Source organism: Kogia breviceps, chromosome 3 (genome assembly GCF_026419965.1).
Source record: "Kogia breviceps isolate mKogBre1 chromosome 3, mKogBre1 haplotype 1, whole genome shotgun sequence".
Classification (NCBI taxonomy): domain Eukaryota; kingdom Metazoa; phylum Chordata; class Mammalia; order Artiodactyla; family Physeteridae; genus Kogia; species Kogia breviceps.
Genome location: NC_081312.1, coordinates 92,572,818 through 92,596,982, shown reverse-complemented (window position 1 = coordinate 92,596,982; position 24,165 = coordinate 92,572,818). Strand labels below are relative to the sequence as shown.

Below are 24,165 nucleotides of genomic sequence, written 5' to 3'. Positions count from 1 at the left end.
CCCAAGTTGAGGAGGTGGACTTTGGGAGCAAGATATACTATTATTTTCCCCTTTTTTCTTTTTGTGAGTGTGTATGTGTGTGCTGCTGTGTGAGATTTTGTCTGCATAGCTTTGCTTGCACCATTTGTCCTAGGGTTAGACTGACCCGGTGATTTTTTGGTTTGTTTTTTTTAATAGAAATTTTTTTCTTAATAATTATTTTTTATTTTAATAACTATATTTCATCCTACTTTATGTTGTATTGTCCCTTTCTTTCTTCTTTTCTTCCCTCCTTTCTCCCTTCCGTCCTCCCTTCCTTCCTCCCTTCCTTCCTTTCTTCCTCCCTTTCTTCCTCTCCTCCTTTCTTCCTTCCTTTCTTGCTTTCTTCCTTCCTCTCCTCCTTCCTCCCTCCCTTCCTTTCTTCCTTCTTTCCTTCCCTCCCTCCCTCCTTCCTTCCTTCCTTTCTTTCCTTTTTATTTTCTCTCCCTTTTATTTTGAGCCATGTGGATTAAAGGCTCTTAGGTGCTCCAGCCAGGCACCAGGACTGTGTCTCTCAGGTGGGAAAACCAACCTCAGGACACTGGTCCACAAGACACCTCCCAGCTCCACGCAATATCAAATGGTGAAAATCTCCCAGAGATCTCCATCTCAACACCAAGACCCAGCTTCACTCAAGGACCAGCAATGAACAGTGCTGGACACCCTATGCCCAACAAAGAGCAAGACAGGTCTACAGCCCCATCCATTAGCAGAGAGGCTGCCTAAAATCATAATAAGGCTACCAACATCCCCAAACACACCACCAGACGTGGACTGGCCCACCAGAAAGACAAGATAAAGCCTCATCCACCAGAACAGAGGCACTAGTCCCCCCAACCAGGAAACCTACTCAACCCACTGAAGCAAACTTAGCCACTGGGGACAGCCACCAAAAACAGAGGGAACTACGAACCTGCAGCCTGCAAAAAGGAGATCCCAAACACAGTAAGATAAGCAAAATGAGAAGACAGAAAAACACACAGCAGATGAAGGAGCAAGATAAAAACACACCAGAACTAATAAATGAAGAGGAAAGAGGCAGTCTACCTGAAAAAGAATTCAGAATAATGATAGTAAAGATGATCCAAAATCTTGGAAATAGAATAGACAAATTGCAAGAAACAGTTAACAAGGACCTAGAAGAAATAAAGAGGAAGCAAGCAATGATGAGCAACACAATAAATGAAATGAAAAATACTCTAGATGGGATCAATAGCAGAATAACTGAGACAGAAGAACGGATAAGTGACCTGGAAGATAAAATAGTGGAAATAACTACTGCTGAGCAGAATAAAGAAAAAAGAATGAAAAGAACTGAGGACAGTCTCAGAGACCTCTGGGACAAGGTTAAATGCACCAACATTCGAATTATAGGGGTCCCAGAAGAAGAAGAGAAAAAGAAAGGGACTGAGAAAATATTTGAAGAGATTATAGTTGAAAACTTCCCTAATATAGGAAAGGAAATAGTCAATCAAGTCCAGGAAGCACAGAGTCCCATACAGGATAAACCCAAGGAGAAACACACCAAGACACATAATAATCAAACTGTCAAAAATTAAACACAGGGCTTCCCTGGTGGCACAGTGATGGGGAGTCCGCCTGCCGATGCAGGTGACGCGGGTTCATGCCCCGGTCCAGGAAGATCCCACATGGCGCAGAGCGGCTGGGCCCGTGAGCCGTGGCCGCTGAGCCTGCGCGTCCGGAGCCTGTGCTCTGCGACGGGAGAGGCAACAGCGGTGAGAGGACCGCGTAACGCAAAAAAAAATTTTTTTTAAATAAATAAATAAATAAAAATTAAATACAAAGAAAATATATTAAAAGCAGCAAGGGAAAAACAACAAATAACACACAAGGGAATCCCCATAAAGTTAACATCTGATCTTTCAGCAGAAACCCTACAAGCCAGAAGGGAGTGGCAGGACATATTTAAAGTGATGAAGGAAAAAACCCTACAACCAAGATTACTCTACCCAGCAAGGATCTCATTCAGATTTGATGGAGAAATTAAATCCTTTACAGACAAGCAAAAGCTGAGGGAGTTCAGCACCACCAAACCAGCTTTACAACAAATGCTAAAGGAACTTCTCTAGGCAAGAAACACAAGAGAAGGAAAAGACCTACAAAAACAAACCTGAAACAAGTAAGTAAATGGTAATAGGGACATACATATCGATAATTACCTTAAATGTAAATGGATTAAATGCTCCCAGCAAAAGACACAGACTGGCTGAATGGATACAAAAAAAAGACCCATATATATGCTGTCTACAAGAGACCCACTTCAGACCTAGGGACACATACAGACAGAAAGTGAGGGGATGGAAAAAGATATTACATTCCATGCAAATGGAAATCAGAAGAAAGCTGGAGTAGCAATTCTCATATCAGACAAAATAGACTTTAAAATAAAAACCATTACAAGAGACAAAGAAAAACACTACATAATGATCAAGGGATTGATCCATGAAGAAGATATAACAATTGTAAATATTTATGCACCCAACATAGGAGTACCTCAATACATAAGGCAAATACTAACAGCTTTAAAAGGGGAAATCGACAGTAACACAATCATAGTAGGGGAATTTAACACGCCACTTTCACCAATGGACAGATCATCCAAAATGAAAATAAATAAGGAAACACAAGCTTTAAATGATACATTACACAAGATGGACTTAATTGATATTTATAGGACATTCCATTCAAAAACAACAGAATACACATTTTTCTCAAGTGCTCATGGAACATTCTCCAGGATAGATCATATATTGGGTCACAAATCTAGCCTTGGCAAATTTAAGAAAATTGAAATCGTATCAAGTATCTTTTCTGAAAACAACGCTATGAGACTAGATATCAATTACAGGAAAAGATCTGTAAAAACTACAAACACATGGAGGCTAAAAAATACACTACTTAATAACGAAGTGATCACTAAAAAATCAAAGAGGAAATCAAAAAATACCTAGAAACAAATGACAATGGAGACACGACGACCCAAAGCCTATGGGATACAGCAAAAGCAGTTCTAAGAGGGAAGTTTATAGCAATACAATCATACCTTAAGATACAGGAAACATTTTGAATAAACAACCTAACTGTGCACCTAAAGCAATTAGAGAAAGAACAAAAAACCCCCAAATTTAGCAGAAGGAAAGAAATCATAAAGATCAGATCAGAAATAAATGAAAAAGAAATGAAGGAAACAATAGCAAAGATCAATAAAACTAAAAGCTGGTTCTTTGAGAAGATAAATAAAATTGATAAACCATTAGCCAGACTCATCAAGAAAAAAAGGGAGAAGACTCAAATCAATAGAATTAGAAATGAAAAAGGAGATGTAACAACTGACACTGCAGAAATACAAAAGATTATTAGAGATTACTACAAGCAACTCTATGCCAATAAAATGGACAACCTGGAAGAAATGGACAAATTCTTAGAAATGCAAAACCTGCTGAAACTGAACCAGGAAGAAATAGAAAATATGAACAGACCAATCACAAGCACTAAAATTGAAACTGTGATTAAAAATCTTCCAACAAACAAAAGCCCAGGACCAGATGGCTTCACAGGTGAATTCTATCAAACATTTAGAGAAGAGCTAACACCTATCCTTCTCAAACTCTCCCAAAAGATAGCAGAGGGAGGAACACTCCCAAACTCATTCTATGAGGCCAACATCACCCTGATACCAAAACCAGACAAAGACGTCACAAATAAAGAAAACTACAGGCCAATATCACTGATGAACATAGATGCAAAAATCCTCAACAAAATATTAGCAAACAGAATCCAACAGCACATTAAAAGGATCATACACCATGATCAAGTAGGGTTTATTCCAGGAATGCAAGGATTCTTCAATATACGCAAATCAATCAACATGATACACCATATCAACAAACTGAAGGAGAAAAACCATATGATCATCTCAATAGATGCAGGGAAAGCTTTTGACAAAATTCAAAACCCATTTATGATAAAAACCCTGCAGAAAGTAGGCATAGAGGGAACTTTCCTCAACATAATAAAGGCCATATATGACAAACCCACAGCCAGCATCGTTCTCAATGGTGAACAACTGAAACCATTTCCACTAAGATCAGGAACAAGACAAGGTTGCCCTCTCTCAACACTCTTTTTCAACCTAGTTTTGGAAGTTCTAGCCACAGCAATCAGAGAAAATAAAGAAATAAAAGGAATCCAAATAGGAAAAGAAGAAGTAAAGCTGTCACTGTTTGCAGATGACATGATACTATACATAGAGAATCCTAAGGATGCTACCAGAAAATTACTAGAGCTAATCAATGAATGTGGGAAAGTAGCAGGATACAAAATTAATGCACAGAAATCTCTGGCATTCTTATACACTAATGATGAAAAATCTGAGAGTGAAATTAAGAAAACACTCCCATTTACCACTGCAACAAAAAGAATAAAATATCTAGGAATAAACCTACCTAAGGAGACAAAAGACCTGTATGCACAAAACTATAAGACTGATGAAAGAAATTAAAGATGATACAAATAGATGGAGGGATATACCATGTTCTTGGATTGGAAGAATCAACATTGTGAAAATGACTATACTACCCAAAGCAATCTACAGATTCAATGCAATCCCTATCAAACTACCACTGGCATATTTTACAGAACTAGAACAAAGAATTTCACAATTTGTATGGAAACACAAAAGACCCCGAATAGCCAAAGCAATCCTGAGAAAGAAAAATGGAGCTGGAGGATTTAGGTTTCCAGACTTCAGACTATACTACAATGCTACAGTAATCAAGACAGTATGGTACTGGCACAAAAACAGAAATATAGATCAATGGAACAGGATAGAAAGCCCAGAGATAAACTCACACACATATGGTCACCTTATCTTTGATAAAGGAGGGGAGGATATACAGTGGAGAAAAGACTGCCTCTTCAATAAGTGGTGCTGGGAAAACTGGACAGCTACCTGTAAAAGTATGAAATTAGAACACTCTCTAACACCACACACAAAAATAAACTCAAAATGGATTAAAGACCTAAATGTAAGGCCAGACACTATCAAACTCTTAGAGGAAAACATAGGCAGAACACTCTAGGACATAAATCACAGCAAGATCCTTTTTGACCCAGCTCCCAGAGAAATGGAAATAAAAACAAAAATAAACAAATGGGACCTAATGAAACTTAAAAGATTTTGCACAGCAAAGGAAACCATAAACAAGACCAAAAGACAACCCTCAGAATGGGAGAAAATATTTGCAAATGAAGCAACTGACAAAGGATTAATCTCCAAGATTTACAAGCAGCTCATGCAGCTCAATAACAAACAAACAAACAACCCAATTCAAAAATCGGCAGAAGACCTAAATAGACATTTCTCCAAAGAAGATATACAGATTGCCAAGAAACACATGAAAGAATGCTCAACATCATTAATCATTAGAGAAATGCAAATCAAACCTACAATGAGATATCACCTCACACTGGTCAGATTGGCCATCATCAAAAACTCTAGAAACAATAAATGCCAGAGAGGGTGTGGAGAAAAGGGAACCCTCTTGCACTGCTGGTGGGTATGTAAATTGATACAGCCACTATGGAGAACAGTATGGGGGTTCCTTAAAAAACTAAAAATAGAACTACCATACGACCCAGCAATCCCACTACTGGGCATATACCCTGAGAAAACCATAATTCAGAAAGAGTCATGTACCAAAATGTTCACTGCAGCTCTATTTACAATAGCCAGGACATGGAAGCAACCTAAGTGTCCATCAACAGATGAATGGATAAAGAAGATGTGGCATATATATATACAATGGAATATTACTCAGCCATAAAAAGAAATGAAACTGAGTTATTTGTAATGAGGTGGATAGACCTGGAGTCTGTCATACAGAGTGAAGTAAGTCAGAAGGAGAAAAACAAATACCGTATGCTAACACATATATATGGAATCTAAAAAAAAAAATGTCATGAAGAGATTAGTGGTAGGATGGGAATAAAACACAGACCTACTAGAGAATGGACTTGAGGATATGGGAAGGGGGAAGAGTAAGCTGTGACGATGTGAGAGAGTGGCAGGGACATATACACACTACCAAATGTAAATTAGATAGCTAGTGGGAAGCTGCAGCATAGCACAGGGAGTTCACCTCTGTGCTTTGTGACCACTTAGAGGGGTGGGATAGGGAGGGTGGGAGGGAGGGTGACACAAGAGGGAAGAGATATGGGAACATATGTATATGTATAACTGATTCACTTTGTTGTAAAGGAGAAACTAACACACTATTGTAAAACAGTTATACTCAAATAAAGATGTTAAAAATAAAAAAAGAAAATGCATTGGTGGGGGAGAGTGGCGGTGGGGGGGTGGGATAAATTGGGGGATGTATACATTAATATGTATAAAATGGATAACTATTAAGAACCTGCTGTATAAAAAAATAAATAAATTTTTTTATTTATTTATTTTTTATTTACACCAAAATCCATTGGTGTAATTTATAATATTTCTCTAAACTGATCTTCAATGGTGAATAGACATTTAATAAAATCCAATACCCATCAATGATTTTTTTTAATCTTAACAAACCATGAATTAAAAAACAACAACAAAAAAGTATGTCCTTAACTTGATAAAGCATATGTACTAGAAACATACATCTATTATGTTCCAGACACTATGTTTGACACTGAGAGTAGAGCATTGGAGAGGCAACAGTACCTGAAGTCACAGAGCTTACAGTCTACTGGGGGATACAGGCAAGTAAGCAGATAATGACAATACAGCATGTTAAGATGCTATGATGAGAGAATTAGTGGGAGCCCTAATAATATAAGAAAGGCCCCAGGCCTGACTTTGCTAGAGATAGTTAACCTCAATAGATGATAAATACCTTCTGGGCAAAGACAGAGTTATTTTCTTTTTTTTTTTGACCCAGTACCTAAAACAATGTCAGACACAGAGTAAGTCTTCAGTAAATGTTTCATTTTGTTTTTTTTATTGCGGTACGGCGGGCGTCTCACTGTTGTGGCCTCTCTCGTTGTGGAGCACAGCAGGCTCCAGACGCGCAGGCTCAGTAGCCATGGCTCACGGGCCCAGCCACTCCACGGCATGTGGGATCTTCCCAGACCGGGGCACGAACCCATGTCCCATGCATTGGCAGGCGGACTCTCAACCACTGCACCACCAGGGAAGCCCTTCAGTAAATGTTTCTTAAATAAATGAGTAAATGAACAAAATGAACAGATATTAAATAGGGAAACTTAGATTCTTTTGGAAGTCAGATACAAATTATCAATAAATTAAGTGATTTATTATAAATTTGATACCTCCTAAAGAATTCATTAGGGTACAAATACAAATACACAAAGACTCACACACACACACACACACACACACACACACACACCATTACACACAGTAGCAATTCTAAATACTCACGGGTACAAGGGATTGGTATTGGCCAGCTGGAGAACATGTGTTTTCACAGGTTCCACAGCTACTAACATATCTTGTTCTACAGCCATAGGAAGAACAGAATATCCACAGTAATCTATATGCTCTCCTAGAATAAAGAGAAAGCATTTTTTAATCATTGCTAGCATATGAATCTCAAGTAAGTTGACATACAAGAAAAACTTGACCACAAGGGAGAATTTAACAGAAAATAAAAATACGAAGGGCAGAAAGTGATACAATTTGTTTTCTCTCACTAACATCTGAGCCAGGAACTTTTGCTAGAATAAGTATTATATGTTAGTTATTAGTTTCTGTTAATTTTTCGACTTCTTTAAATATTCACAAATTTTTCCACTTTCTAATTTATAATAATCATCTTTGAATATTTATGTTTAGTGACTAGTTCTGTGGAGCATCAAGAAATGCACTGTCTCCTTTCTCTGTTGCTCATTTGTATTAACTTTTGAAATATGAACAATGGAAGCCATTTGCACCCTCTCACTTATAATAACGTTAGGTAAGTCCCACTCTTTTCCTTACTAGCCAGTGAACGCAGTAAAGGTGAAGTCATGATTTATCTTTGTGGCCTAACCAAATGCCTATAAATGTGCTAGACACAGCTAGGATAAAGAAAAAGCTAGAAAAAAAATTTAACCTGCACTATTTTATATATAATAAACAAATATAGAAAACAAACACTTCTCTTCTCCTTTTCGTTCTAATTCCTCTATGAATCACCAGCAGGATTTTTTTTTCCTATTATACCAAAATGTTTTCTCTAACTTACCATTGAAACTCAAGGTTGTTATTTATCAGATTTAAAAACAAAATAACAATTCAAGAAAGACAGGCTAAGCAAGCTCACTTATATTTCCCCAGAACAGGTTTGTATATCTGATTGTTCTATGGCAGACATTGAGCAACTAAGAAACATAAAATGAATAAAAGACAATTCAACTGCCTAATTACATTTTTAAATAAATATTATTCTACATATTATTACAAGTAGCAAGTCTTTTGTTTCTATACTGATGTGTCCTTTAAAATAAGAAATTAGGGTTTTTTTTTTTTAATGGATTGACAATGACAGATGGAGAAGTGGTTTTCAAAGTTGTCTCTCTCCCGAACTTCCCTCAAAAAGACAATAATATAAAACAGTGCTTCACAAGTAGAAAACACATATTTAAACTAGCAGAACTGAAGTCAAAGAGGAAATCAAGAAATACCTAGAAAAAAATGACAATGAAAACATGACGACCCAAAACCTATGGGAGGCAGCAAAAGTGGTTCTAAGAGGGAAGTTTATAGCAATACAATCCTACTTCAAGAAACAAGAAACACTTCAAATAAACAACCTAACATTACACCTAAAGCAATTAGAAAAAGAAGAACAAAAGAAACCCGAAAGTTAGCAGAAGGAAAGAAATAATAAACATCAGATCAGAAATAAATGAAAAAGAAATGGAGGAAACAACAGCAAAGATCAATAAAACTAAAAGCTGGTTCTTTGAGAAGATAAACAAAATTGATAAACCATTAGCCAGACTCATCAAGAAAAAAAAGGGAGAAGACTCAAATCAATAGAATTGAAAAAAAGAAGTAACAACGGACACTGCAGAAATACAAAGAATCATGAGGGATTACACAACAAGCAACTATATGCCAAAAAATGGACAAACTGGAAGAAATGAACAAATTCTTAGAAAAGCACAACCTTCTGAGACTGAACCAGGAAGAAATAGAAAATATAAACAGACCAATCACAATTACTGAAACTGATTAAAAATCTTCCAACAAACAAAAGCCCAGGACCAGATGGCTTCACAGGCGAATTCTGTCAGACATTCAGAGAAGAGCTAACACATATCCTTCCCAAACTCTCCCAAAATATAGCAGAGGGAGGAACACTCCCAAACTAATGCTACAAGGCCACCATCACCCTGATACCAAAATCAGACAAAGATGTCACAAAAAAAGAAAAATATAGGCCAATATCACTGATTAACATAAATGTAAAAATCCTAAACAAAATACTAGCAAACAGAATCCAACAGCACATTAAAAGGATCATACACCATGATCAAGTGGGGTTTATTCCAGGAATGCAAGGATTCTTCAATATATGCAAATCAATCAATGTGACACACCATATTAACAAACTGAAGGATAAAAAACATATGATCATCTCAACAGATGCAGAAAAAGCTTTAGAAAAAATTCAACACCCATTTATAATAAAAAACCCCCAGAAAGCAGGCATAGAGGGAACTTACCTCAACATAATAAAGGCCATATATGACAAGCCAGCAGTCAACATTGTTCCTAATGGTGAAAAACTGAAACCATTTCCACTAAGATCAGGAACAAGACAAGGTTGCCCACTCTAATCATTATTATTCAACAGAGTTTTGGAAGTTTTAGCCACAACAATCAGAGAAGAAAAAGAAATAAAAGGAATCCAAATCAGAAAAGAAGAGGTAAAACTGTCACTGTTTGCAGATGACATGATACTATACATAGAGAATCCTAAAGATGCTACCAGAAAACTACTAGAGCTAATCCATGAATTTGGTAAAGTAGCAGGATACAAAATTCATGCACAGAAATCTCTTGCATTCCTATACACGAATGATGAAAACTCTGAAAGAGAAATTAACACGCCCATTTACCATTGCAACAAAAAGAATAAAACACCTAGGAATAAACCTACCTAAGGAGACAAAAGACTTGTATGCAGAAAACTATGACACTGATGAAAGAAATTAAAGATAATACAAACAGATGGAGAGATATACCACATTCTTGGATTGGAAGAATCAAATTTGTGAAAATGATTATACTACCCAATGCAATCTACAGATTCAGTGCAATCCTTATCAAACTACCAATGGCAATTTTCACAAACCCAGAGCAATAAATTTCACAATTTGTATGGAAACACAAAAGACCCCAAATAGCCAAAGCAATCTTGCGAAAGGAAAACGGAGCTGGAGGAATCAGACTCCATGACTTCAGACTATCCTACAAAGCTACAGTAATCAAGACAGTATGGTACTGGCAGAAAAACAGAAATATAGATCGGTGGAAAAGGATAGAAAGTCCAGAGATAAACCCATGTACATATGGTCACCTTATCTTTGATAAAGAAGGCAAGAATATACAAGGGAGAAAAGACAACCTCTTCAATAAGTGGTGCTGGGAAAACTGGACAGCTACATGTAAAAGAATGAAATTAGAACACTCCCTAACACCATACACAAAAATAAACTCAAAATGGATTAAAGACCTAAATGTAAGGCCAGACACTACTAAACTCTTAGAGGAAAACATAGGCAGAACACTCTAGGACATAAATCACAGCAAGATCCTTTTTGACCCACCTCCTAGAGAAACGGAAATAAAAACAAAAATAAACAAATGGGACCTAATGAAACTTAAAACTTTTGTACAGCAAAGGAAACCGTAAACAAGATGAAAAGTCAACCCTCAGAATGGGAGAAAATATTTGCAAATGAAGCTACTGATAAAGGATTAATCTCCAAAATATACAAGCAGCTCATGCAGCTAAATATCAAAAAATAAACAATCCAATCCAAAAATGGGCAGAAGAACTAAATAGACATTTCTCCAAAGAAGATATACAGATTACCAACAAACACATGAAAGAATGCTCAACATCACTAATCATTAGAGAAATGCAAATTAAAACTACAGTGAGGTATCACCTCACATCAGTCAGAATGGCCATCATCAAAAAATCTACAAACAATAAATGCTGGAGAGGGTGTGGAGAAAAGGAACACTCTTGCACTGTTGGTGGGAATGTTAATTGATACAGCCACTATGGAGAACAGTATAGAGCTTCCTCAAAAAACTAAAAATAGGGCTTCCCTGGTGGCGCAGTGGTTGAGAGTCCGCCTGCCGATGCAGGGGATACGGGTTCGTGCCCCGGTCCGGGAAGATCCCACATGCCGCGGAGCGGCTGGGCCCGTGAGCCATGGCCGCTGAGCCTGCGCATCCGGAGCCTGCGCTCCGCAATGGGAGAGGCCACAACAGTGAGAGGCCCGCGTACTGCAAAAAAAAAAAAAAAAAAAAAAAAAAAAACTAAAAATAGAACTACCATATGACCCAGCAATCCCACTACTACCCTGAGAAAACCATAATTCAAAAAGAGTCATGTACCACAATGTTCATTGCAGCTCTATTTACAATAGCCAGGACATGGAAGTACCCTAAATGTCCATCGACAGATGAATGGATAAAGAAGATGTGGCACATATATACAATGGAATATTACTCAGCCATAGAAAGAAACGAAATTGAATTTTTTGTAGTGAGGTGGATGGACCTAGAGTCCATCATACAGAGTGAAGTAAGTCAGAAAGAGAAAAACAAATACCATATGCTGACACATATATATGGAATCTAAAAAAAAAAAAAATGTTATGAAGAACCTAGGGATAGGACAGGAATAAGGACGCAGACGTGGAGAATGGACTTGAGGACACGTGGAGGGGGAAGGGTAAGCTGGGACAAAGTGAGAGAGTGGCATGGACATAGATACACTACCAAAGGTGAAATAGATAGCTAGTGGGAAGCTGCATAGCACGGGGAAATCAGCTCAGTGCTTTGTGTCCACTTAGAGGGGTGGGATAGGGAGGGTGGGAGGGAGACACAAGAAGGAGAAGATATGGGGATATATGTATGTGTATAGCTGATACACTTTGTTATACAGCAAAAACTAACACACAATTGTAAAGTAATTATACTCCAATAAAGATGTTAAAAAAATTTAAAAATTAAAATAAATAAATAAGTAAGCAGAACTCTAGGGAGCCACCAGATTCTGTTGGGAAGGCTACAGTGTGAATGACAGCCTTCTGAGAATGAAGATTCCTCCCTCTGTGAAAACTGATGGAAACATCCTGGGTAAGGGGCAGGGAGGGAGCATGAACTACTGGCAAGTAAGGATAACGACCATGATTACATTTTGGATATTTTAACAGAAAATATAATAATGCTTTTAATAAAGACTGAAATTCATTTCATCCCAAGCACTAACTAATTAATTACCTTGGAACATAATCCCCCCCTTTTTAAAATCAGAAAATAGTTAATACATTTACTAGAATAAGAATTACTTATTCAGGAAATACCTTAGTTTGGAATGCTCACTCCCAAAACTAAGTGAAACTTGGCTCTCTCTCCTCTGAGGATATTGCTTCTTTGCAGTCCTCTCACAATAGCAAGTAGTTCTTGATGACCTCCTCCCACTCTGTTGTTTCCAGGATTTCTTCCTGTCCTCTTCCTTGGAGGCTCATACCACATTCTCTCGTCTTCATCACTTTCATTTCTGACTCTCAGACATCTGCTCCTCACTGAAGACCTTTGCATCTCATGCCACTCTCTCCATCCCAGTCCTACAATGCCTGGATAACACCCAAGTAAACAACCCAGCCCAAGGCCCCAGCTTCCTAATCCCTTCACCTCTGGAAAACATGACCTCTTCTCTGCTTCAGCTATCTACTTCCGTGGACTTGACAAATCCAGTAATGACCACAGAACTTCTTATCACCTGGAACTTTTCTATCTGTGAAATTTTTGTTTCAAATATCAAATTCTTTACTAAAACTTCCCATCCTGCCATTTTTCTCTTACTTCGTTTATCCTATCACCTGTCCTTGAGTCAGTTCTTTGCCCTATCTACCCTATAGGTTCTGTCCTACCTTTCCTTCTTTTTCTACCTAGCATAGATTCCAGGGTTCATTACTTCACCTACCCTTCTGACAATATCGGTGAATTCTTGATGTCATTCTCTTGTAACCCCCATCTAAAACAAAACCCCAATCCTAGATCCAACACAGGCAACTTAGACTAGCTGAGGGGGAAAAATGAACAACTTTGCAGATTGGTACTGCTACAATTCTATGGTCTCCTGCTCTAACTAGATCTCAATGTTACCCAGCAAACTTTTTTTTCCCAGTCCTCTCCTCCCATCCTTGACAAAGCTGTTTCAAACTTTCTGCCATCTCCTTAAACTTCCAACACCTCCAACTCTCCCCCAAAAGAACTCCCTCAACCTTCTATACCAAAATTATACATTTACCTGCATCAACCTGCATCCTTTTCTTCCCTGCCTTCTGTTAAAAAAGAGTCAAAGTGGCCCTCTTCCTATGCCATAGACACCAGCCCTTCTTGCCTTCTTGGGAATACTGCTCCATCATTTCCTCCCTTTTCAGATATCTTTGACCTGTCTCTCTCCACTGATTTTACTCAATTCCCCCTCCCCACCTCATTTAACCATGCTCAAACATCTCATATTTTTAAAAATCCTCCATTATTTACTTCAAAATAAGACTGCCTGAGTTGATAATAATTGAAGCTACATTTTGGGTACATGGGAGTTCATTATATTATTCCAACTACTTTTTTATATGTTTACACTTTCCAGTACAGAAAGTTTTCTTTTTAATCCTCCTTTGATTTGGATTTTTCTCAGTTCCCCATCCCATTTTCTCTTGATAAAACATATTCATTCTTCAGGTCACCACACTTTTAAAAGCAAGGAATTATTCGGTTTTCCTGTATTCTTCTAATCCAATGAGTAAATATAAAACCATCAAAATTACTCACTACAGTCTAAAAACTTAACCTGTAGCACAGAAAAATCTGTCCATCTCTCATGAAAATAATGTAAATAACTGGGTCTCAACAAATTTCTAAATTTTAAAAATGGACAAAATTAACATTAATAACATGGATTGGGAAAGATGAAAATATAGTGTTCCTTATGCAAAACTTATCTTCCTATAGTAGATGTATATGAAACATTCTGTTTTTTCAGTTCTCCCGATGCATTGACAAAAATTTGGATCTTACCAAAGGAAGAAAAAATTAAGAGAAGGAACTTTTGAAATACCTATGATATTGACTCTTCCTGGTGCTCGAACATAAAACTTGGGAACGGATCCAAACTTAGAATTAAACATCTCTTTTAGCTTCAGCAATCTGAAAACAAGAGTAGAATATTTCAGGATATCCAGATAATAGAAAAACCCGTAAGATACACACACACACACACACACACACAGACACACACACACACACATTTCATATACCTACCACCATTAATTATCTTTAAAGATAATAAAAGCAAACTCTTTTACTGACATACTTCCTTGAAAATCCCAGGATGAAACAATACTGTAACCCGCTAAGTGACACAAGAGTATAGCTAAGCACACAGAAGAGTAAAAAATTTAATACTGATTTACACAACAGAAAAAAATTCTTTGCTTCAACAGAATTAACTTCCTGGATAATTTCTCAATAATATTCAGAGAAGAATCTCTTTCTACTAAAAAATAATAGCATGGAGTAGTTTATCAGTTTCCTAGAGGTGCCATAATAAAGTATCACAAATTGGGTAACTTAAAACAACAGAAATTTATTGTCTTTGAGTTGTAGAGGCAAAATCAGAGCGTTGGCAGGACCATGCACCTCTGAAACCAAAAGGGGAAAATCCTTCCTTGCCTCTTTTTAGTTTCTGATGGTGACCATCAATCGTTGGCATTCCTTGGCTTGCTGCTGTATCACTCCAATCTCTGCCTATATCATCACGTGGAATTCTGTGTGTCTCTATCTGCGACTCTGTTTTTCCTTCTTGTAAGGACATCAAGCTTATTGGATTAGGGCCCACCTTAATTCAGTATGATTTCATCTTAACTTGATTACATATGTAAAGATGGTAGTTCAAATAATATTACATTCTGAAGTTCCAGGTGGACATGAATTAGGAGAGATGCTATTCAACCCAGTACAGTCAAATGAAAACTAGACTGGATATCAGGAGACTACAGTTCTAATTACAATGGGGGTTCTAATTCAATGCCAAAGTTTGGCAAATCATTTTCCCTTGGACCCTCTTCTGTAAAATTAGAGCATTTGAACAAGATATTCCTCATAGGTCCCTTCCAGGTCAAAAATGCTTATATTTAATAATTTTACACTGTTAAATCATCTCAAGTCACTTCTATGAATACCCCCCACTGTTTGTAGTCCCACAATATATTGTATCTGAGTAATAACACCAAGACAGTAAATATTTATTAGACCTACTATATTCAAGACATTCATTAATTAAATGATTGATCTTAAAGATTATTTACAAGAAACATAAAATCACACCAAAAAAATTTAAGAAAAAAGGAAATTTATTATTATGATAGAAAGATACATTGAATATTCTTGGAAGTTATTCAGGATGACCTCCTAGGACTGTGACAGCCATCAGAAACTTTAATTACTGATGGGTGGGGCTGTGTTCCCTGTTTGTTGTGTTGCCTGAGGTGTCCCTGCACTGGAGCCTACAGACTTTGGGGTGGGGCTAATGGCAGCTTCCGGGAGGGGTCACGCCAGTGAGTACACCACAGAATTGCAGTTGCCAGTGTCCTTGTCCCCACCGTGAGCTGCAGCCACACCCCTGACTCTGCAGGAGACCCTCCAACACTAGTAGGTAGGTCTGGCCCAGTCTCTTATGGGGTCACTGCTTTGTTCCCCTGGGTCTTGGTGCGCACGAGACCTTGTGTGTGCTCTCCAAGAGTGAAGTTTCTGTTTCCCTCAGTCCTGTGGAATTCCTGTGATCAAACCCTTCTGGCCTTCAAAGCCAGATTCTCTGGGGGCTCCTTCTCCCATTGCTGGAACCCCACACTGGGAAGCCTGATGTGGGGCTCAGAACTTTCATTCCTGTGGGAGAATTTCTGTGGTATAATTATTTCCCAGTTTGTGGGTCACCCACCCAGCAGGTATGGGATTAGATTTTATTGCAATTGTGCCCCTTCTATCATCTCGTTTATGGCTTCTTCTTTGTCTCTGGATGTAGGATATCTTTTTTGGTAGGCTCCACTATTTTTTTGTCAATGGTTGTTCAGCAGTTAGTTGTGATTTTGGTGTTCTTGTAAGAAGGGGTGAGCTCACATTCTTCTACTCTGTTACTTTGAGCTCTCCAGGAAGCCACAGCTGTTATAGTGGAATTTTCTTCATCAGCATTCTACATCCAGCCAGATGCTAATGTCTTGTATTTGTCATACAAACATGAAGAGTCTTAGTTGGCAGGGTAGCTCCACTCCAGATGGTCATTCAAGGATCCAGATTTCTTCCTTCTCATTGCTTCACTATTTCAGACTGTTGTCCATTTGTGCATGCTCAAAATTGGATTGTAGACATATCCATGCTCTAGGTCAGATGAACCATTCTTTTTTTTTTCCTCAGTGGCTGCCTCTCCCCGTCAACACACCAGAGCAGCAGTCGTGCTCTGCCCCCAAAAACTCTATTTAAATTGTGTGCTTGGTTCTCTCTTTCCTGTCTCATTCTTTCATCCCTCCATCTTTCATCCCACCATCACCATTTCCCTCTGCTCAATGCTCTTCAAATTCCAGTTGCCTCTGTGAGTCTCTGAGTTTTTGCTCTTCCATCCCTTCAGTTTTCATGACACTGTGGCCTCAAGTCTAGAAGATTCAACAGCTTCAATGTCTTATATTATCTGATTAAGTCTCTGTGTCCCTAATTCAAATTCTCAAAAAGATAATCTGGTTGGCAGCATATAGGTCCTGTATCCATCCTGGTCCAATTACTTTTGGCCAAAAAGGAGAAGCTATTTGTTATAAACAAGGTCACTTGCTTTAGTTACAAATATGATCACCTGGGTCCACTCCTTCAGCAGAGGTTGTGGATGACAACAGAAGATGTGGAGAGGGAGATAATAATGGATACCTCTAGCACATCATTCAAGATAGATTTACTGGACTCCCAGGTAGATGTGGATAATGATAGCTGCCTAAATCTGATTTTCCCCATATATCCTCCAAAATAAGAACGAATAAGTGATATTTTTATTTCTTTATTATAACTAGACAACTGTACCTTTATTGTAAGTAGAAGAGAATGCATAAACTTTAAATGAAAGAAAGAAAGAGGCAAAACACTGCAAGCCACTGGAAAAAGAAACTGAGTGAAAAGAGCAAACTAAGATTAATCTAAAACCACCTCTAGAAAGAAAAAGTACATCCATTTAAAAATGAGAGGTGTAAAAGAAGAAAATAAACTCATTGATTGCTACATAGGCAATCAAAAACTCAAAGGATACCATTAAGCATGACAAAGCAACAATTTTTTTTTTAAGTTATGACACAGGCATATGAAAAAGTATTATTAAACTCCTAGAAAAAAAGTGCCCCAAAGAGACTGTGACCTGTGTAGTCAGGTAGACCTGGGCTCAAACCCCTTCTCGACTATGTGATAAAATTCCTTAACCTCATTCACCTTTATATGGGGTGGAAATATGAACTGAGTTATTTGGAAGACTAAATAAGGTATTGTAGGAACAGTGTCTAGCCTAGGGCTGGCATGAAGTACTTGTTCTGTAAATGGCAGTTATAATCTCCTGATTCCTTGGTTCAGTACAGTTTCTACTCTGCAGCATATGAATAAGAATCCACTAGAAGCAATGAAAGATGGTAGGTAATTAAATGTTTAGTTTACATCAGGACTGGAAGTGCTATTAGAGCACTAGGGTGATTTTTATGATGCTATTGGTAAATCTTGATGCTCTCTGCCTTGTATCTTCCATTTTATTGAGAGGGTTGAAACAACTTAGGTTATTTGTCCATCAGATTCTAGATAGAATTATTTTAAAAGTTCATGTTTTTCAATGAAAAAAATAAACTGACAAAGCAGATAGTAAAAGATTAAGTAAGAAAAGTCCCCTGCTTTTTCAGGGCATTAAAAAGATATATAAATACAAAAGTAACCAACAGAACAAAAATATCAATCTTCCTAACTACCAAAGAAATTTCAAAAACAGATAGATAAACCAGTAAATAAACACAGAAACTACATTATAACACATAATTATAAAATAAAATGACTAAGTTGAAATCAAATATATCAGTCACATCAATAAAATAAAGCGTAAGGAAAGACTCAAAAAGACAAAAGTAGAAAGTAATGATATGGGGAGTAGAAAAACAGTAGACCTGGATAACAAATTAAACCCTAGGTTTTTAGGTGAAAAATTAACAAAATAGACAAACCACTAGCTAATGAATTAAGAAAATGGAGGCTGATAAAGCATAAATAAACAAAATAAGAAATAACAAGGATGAGATAACATTAAACAAAAGAAATTTTAAAAGTCATAAGAGACTACTTTGTAGACCTCTATCCAAATAAATTTAAACTGTAATAAAGAAACTGACTCCATTTTTTGATGTTTACTTACAGCTTTTGAGCTTCAACTCTCCCTCTTTCCCCTTCTGCCTCATATCAAGCATGTGGACAAAAATGCCCAGGTGCTCTCTCTTTTGTCACCAACCAAACCACAGCACACCAGCTCCATCTCCTAACCATTACAAAAACCTCAAGCTAGTCTCCTTTCCTTGCTCTCTCAAGCCGTTTTTGGCCAGCTTGGGTGGCCTGCTCTGCCCTCCCCAGAAAGCCTCATTATGTGAGTAATAAACTTTTCATACCCTCTTGTTCATGTGGTATTATCAGTCTCAACCACCAAACCAAATTTTTGGGTGGGGTTCCATCCTGTTTCTGTGGTATGGCCACAACAGAAATCCTAAAGAGATGGATAATTTCCTAAGGAAATACAATTTATAAAAACAGATCCATTTCCATAGAAGACATAAAGTCATCAAAGAACCACCTCACACATATGCATTAAGCCCAGATGTTTTACAAGAGAGTTCTACCCAAGCATGAACATCAGATAGCCCATATACTCCATGAGTTATTCCAGAGCATTGAAAAATAAAGAAAAGTGGTCTAATTCTTATTATGAAGCAAACGTAACATTGATACCTAAACCAGATAAAGATAGTCCAAGAAAATACAACTATAGACTAATGTCACCCTTGAATATTAATGCAAAAGTAATTAACAAAATATTAGTTAACATAAGGCAGCACCATATTAAGAAAATAATTCATATCAACTGGCATTAACTCCAGGAATGCAAAGTTGAAAATATTAAGAAAATCCATTAAAATAATATATCATAATAAATATAAGGAGAAAAAAATTATAGGACTACTTCCATAGGTGTTAAAAAGCTCCCAATAAAATTTATTCCCAAAGGTGTTTATCTTAACATGATTACATATATCTCAGTCTTAAATCCAAAGCTAATTAATGAGGACATTCTAGAGACATTTCCACTAAGATCAAAAACAAGACAAAAAGTTTTACTATTTCCACATCTAATCCACATAATACTGGAGGTATCAGCCAATGCAATTGGACAAGAGAAATCAAGAATCAAAAAAGAAGTAAAACTATCTCTACTTGGAGATAATATAGTAGGATGCCTAGAGAGTCCCAGAGAATCAATTATAAAACCAACTTAGGGCCTTCCTGGTGGCACAGTGGTTAAGAATCCGCCTGCCAATGCAGGGGACATGGGTTCAATCCCTGGTCCAGGAAGATCCCACATGCCATGGAGCAACTAAGCTGGTGTGCCACAACTACTGGGCCTGAGCTCTAGAGCCTGTGAGCCACAACTACTGAGCCCGTGTGCCACAACTACTGAAGCCCGCATTCCTAGAGCCCGTGCTCTGCAACAAGAGAAGCCACCACAATGAGAAGTCCATGCACCGCAACGTAGGGTAGCCCCCACTCACCGCAACTAGAGAAAGCCGTGCGTGGCAACAAAGACCCAACACAGTCAAAAATAAAATAAATACATAAATAAATTTTTAAAAAATAAAAATAAGGCTTCCCTGGTGGCGCAGTGGTTGAGAGTCTGCCTGCTGATGCAGGGGACACGGGTTTGTGCCCTGGTCCGGGAGGATCCCACGTGCCGCAGAGTGCCTAGGCCCGTGAGCCATGGCCACTGAACCTGAGCGTCCGGAGCCTGTGCTCTGCAACGGGAGAGGCCACAGCAGTGAGAGGCCCATGTAACGCAAAAAAAAAAAAAAAAAAAAAAAAGCTCATCCATGATACTGCTGGGAATTGATTTGCACGTTCTTTAAAATAAATAAATAAAACCAACTTAAATAATAAAGAATTCACAAATATAGCAGGATATAAAATGAATACTCAAACATGAATACCCTTCAAGTGCAAAAACAATGAACAATTACGGCTATAATGGCAGAGCTAACCTTGTTCATAGCAACAAGAAAAGACTAAATATTTAGGAATAAATTTAACAAGAAATGTGCAAAATTTATTTAAGTAAAGCTTTAAACACTCTTGAAAGACACAGAACAGACTCAAAGAAATGGAAAGACATCACTTGTTCTGGGATAAGACGACCCAACATCATAAGGATAGTTATTCCCAAGTTAATTTATAAATTTAATGCAACCCCCCCCAAAAAATACCAACAAGGTTTTCTTATAGAGGTAGACAAGTTGATACAAAAAATCATGTGGAAAACTAATATGCAGGAATAGTGGGGAAAAAACATTAAGAAAGAACAACTGTGAGGATGGAGTAACCCTACCAAACATGAAAACATACTATAAAGCCTCTGTAATGACAACAGTGAGGTACCAGCACATATACAGACAAGCAGACTTCAGTAGAATAAAAGGTTCAGAAATAGATACAAGTACATACAGAAACTTAGTATATGAGGAAAGTGGCATCTCAAATCACGAAGCAAAGATGAACTTTTTAATAAACAGTGGTAGTACAACTGCTTAAACTTTTGGGAAACATAAAATTAGGACCATCTCTTACACAAGAATAAACTCCAAATGGATCAGGCTCTAGAAGAAAACAAATGAATTTCAGTATAACTCAACATAGGGGAGAGGTTTTCTAACTATGACTCAAAATTCTGAGGCAATTTTTTTAACTTGACAAATTTGACTATATAAAGATTTTTTAAAACATTTACATGGCAGAAAATGTTACAATCAAAGTCAAAAGAAAACTAGCAAACTAAGAGAAAATATTTACAACATGTTACAAATATATTCTTTACATTAAAAAAAAAAAAAACTCTGAAACTATAACACTCCTAGAACAGAACACAGGCAGAACATTCTTTGACATAAATTGTAGTAATATTGTTTTGAATCTGTCTCCTAAGGCAAAAGAAATAAAAGCAAAAATAAACAAACAGAACCTAATTAAACTTCAATGCTTTGGCACAGCAAAAGAAACCATCAATAAAATGAAAAGATAACCTACTTTCATAGCAGCATTATTTACAATAGCCAAGATATGGGAGCAACCTAAGGATCCATCAACTGATGAATATGATGGATAAAGATGATGTGATATATATACCTATATATATATATATATACCTATATACATATATAGGTATATATATATATATATACATACACACAAACTTACATACACACACAGCAGACTACTCAGCCAGAAAAAGAACGGAAATCTGCCATTTGCAACAATGTGGATAGACCTAGAGAATATTATGCTTAGTGAAATAAGTTAGAGAAAGACAAATACTTTCACTTACATGTGGAATATAAAAAGTAAAACAAATGAATACATATAACAAAACAGAAACAGACTCACAGATATAGAGAACAAAGGATTGGTTACCAGTGGGGAAAGGGAAGGGCAAGATAGAGCTATGGGATTAAGAGATACAGACTACTAAGTATAAAATAGATAAGCAACAAGGATATATTGTACAGCACAGGGAAATATAGCCATTATTTTGTAGTAACTTTAAATGGAATATAATCGATAAAAATATTGAATCGCTATGTTGTACACCTGAAACTCATATAATATTGTAAATCAACTATACTTCAATTTAAAAAACTCAAAAACTGAGTGAAAAATGACCAAAAACTGGATAGAAAAATGTGCAAAAGATATGAACAGAAAATCCATACTAACAGTAGTTCATAAATGGACCTTAAACACATGAAATTAGAGAAATGCAAATTAAAACTACACCAAGATACTGTAAGAATGGTGAAAATTCAAAAGTAACAACACATTCTGTTGGTGAGGTTCTCTGGAAACAGGCACTTTTCTACATTGGGTTGGGAATGCAAATCGGTACAACACATTTGGAGGAGAATTGGGCAATATCTAACAAAAATACATTGGCACTAATTTTTTTTAATAAATTTATTTTATTTATTTATTTTTGGCTGTGTTGAGTCTTCATTGCTGCGCACGGGCTTTCTCTAGTTGTGGTGAGTGGGGGCTACTCTTCGTTGCTGTGTGTGGGCTTCTCATTGCAGTGGCTTCTCTCGTTGCGGAGCACAGGCTCTAGGCTCACAGGCTTCATTAGTCGTGGTGCACGAGCTCAGTAGTTGTGGCTCGCAGGCTTGGTAGTTGTGGTGCATGGGCTTAGTTGCTCCGCGGCATGTGGGATCTTCCCAGACCAGGGCTCGAACCCATGTCCCCTGCATTGGCAGGCGGATTCTGAACCACTGTACCACTTGGGAAGCCCCCATTGGCACTAATTTTTACTCAACAATCCTATGTCTAAGAATTTACCCTGAAGGTATTCTCCAGCAATATGAAAATACATATTCATTAGATTATTCATTGCAGAATTGTTTGCAATTGCAAAACACTAGAAACAACCTAAACACTCTTACATAGGAGAATGTTTGAATAAGGTATGGACTATTTACAAAATGAAGTAATATGAAACTATTAAAAAAGAATATAGTTTCTAGAAATTTTTCTCAAGTGATTTCCAGAAATATTTTGTTATAAGAAATATGCAAAGTGAAAGGTTGAGATGGCCTAGAAGCATTAACATTAACTAGGGATGCAATGAGCATCCCTAGTGCTCAGATCTTGGTTTCAAAAGAAATCAGAACTCTTTGCAGAAATAATGCCAGAGCTGGAGCAGAGAGGGTATAATACAATCCTGGAACATATTGCTGTGCCAGAAAGTAAAGAAGTGCTCAAACAATGACAGTAACATGTCAGAAGGACACAGGAGCCCACAAAAGTAAGCTCTCACTGCCCAAATTGAGGGATTAAAATTCCCCTTCCCCCATCGATTTTGACAGGACAGAAAAACAGAAAAAAGAAACATAAAACGTTGCTGGAAATGATCCCCTTAACAAGGCCCAGAAAATATTATGAGTTAGTTCTGTAAGACCTTAAAAACTGATCTTTTTTTTTTCCCCATAAATGGTCCTAACAATAGAAGCTGTGGAAAGCCTTCCCATCTCATTTTGGGAATAGTATAAGCCAGATGCTAACACATAACAAGAATAGCTCCCAAGGGCTTCCCTGGTGGCACAGTGGTTAAGAATCCACCTGCCAGTGCAAGGGACACAGGTTCGAGCCCTGGTCTGGAAGATCCCACATGCCGCGGAGCAACTAAGCCCATGTGCCACAACTACTGAGCCTGCATTCTAGAGCCCACGAGCCACAACTACTGAGCCCACATGCCGCAACTACTGAAGCCCATACGCTGGAGCCCTTGCTCTGCAACAAGAAGCCACCGCAATAAGAATCCCGCGCACTGCAATGAAGACTAGCCCACATTCACTGCAACTAGAGAAAGCCCACGTGCAGCAGTGAAGACCCAACGCAGACAAAAATAAGTAAATAAATAAAAATAAATAAATTTTTTTTAAAAATAGCCCCCAAAAGCAAACTATAGGCTACTCTCACTTGTGAAAATAGGTACAAAAACTCTAAATAAAATA

General features: G+C 37.4%; 1 protein-coding gene across 4 annotated transcripts in view; it reads right to left on the bottom strand.

Annotated features, from left to right (window-relative positions):
* The window catches only part of GALK2 (galactokinase 2), a 167,948-nt gene that overhangs the window by 127,649 nt on the left and 16,134 nt on the right, over positions 1 to 24,165 (bottom strand). For all 4 annotated transcript variants that reach the window (XM_067029221.1, XM_067029220.1, XM_059057907.2 and 1 more), the window contains exons 2-3: positions 14,409 to 14,497; positions 7,472 to 7,595 (exon numbers count right to left, since the gene is read on the bottom strand). In XM_067029221.1, the coding sequence (XP_066885322.1) occupies positions 7,472 to 7,595; positions 14,409 to 14,497 (213 nt within the window). The remainder of the gene's footprint in view (positions 1 to 7,471; positions 7,596 to 14,408; positions 14,498 to 24,165) is intronic.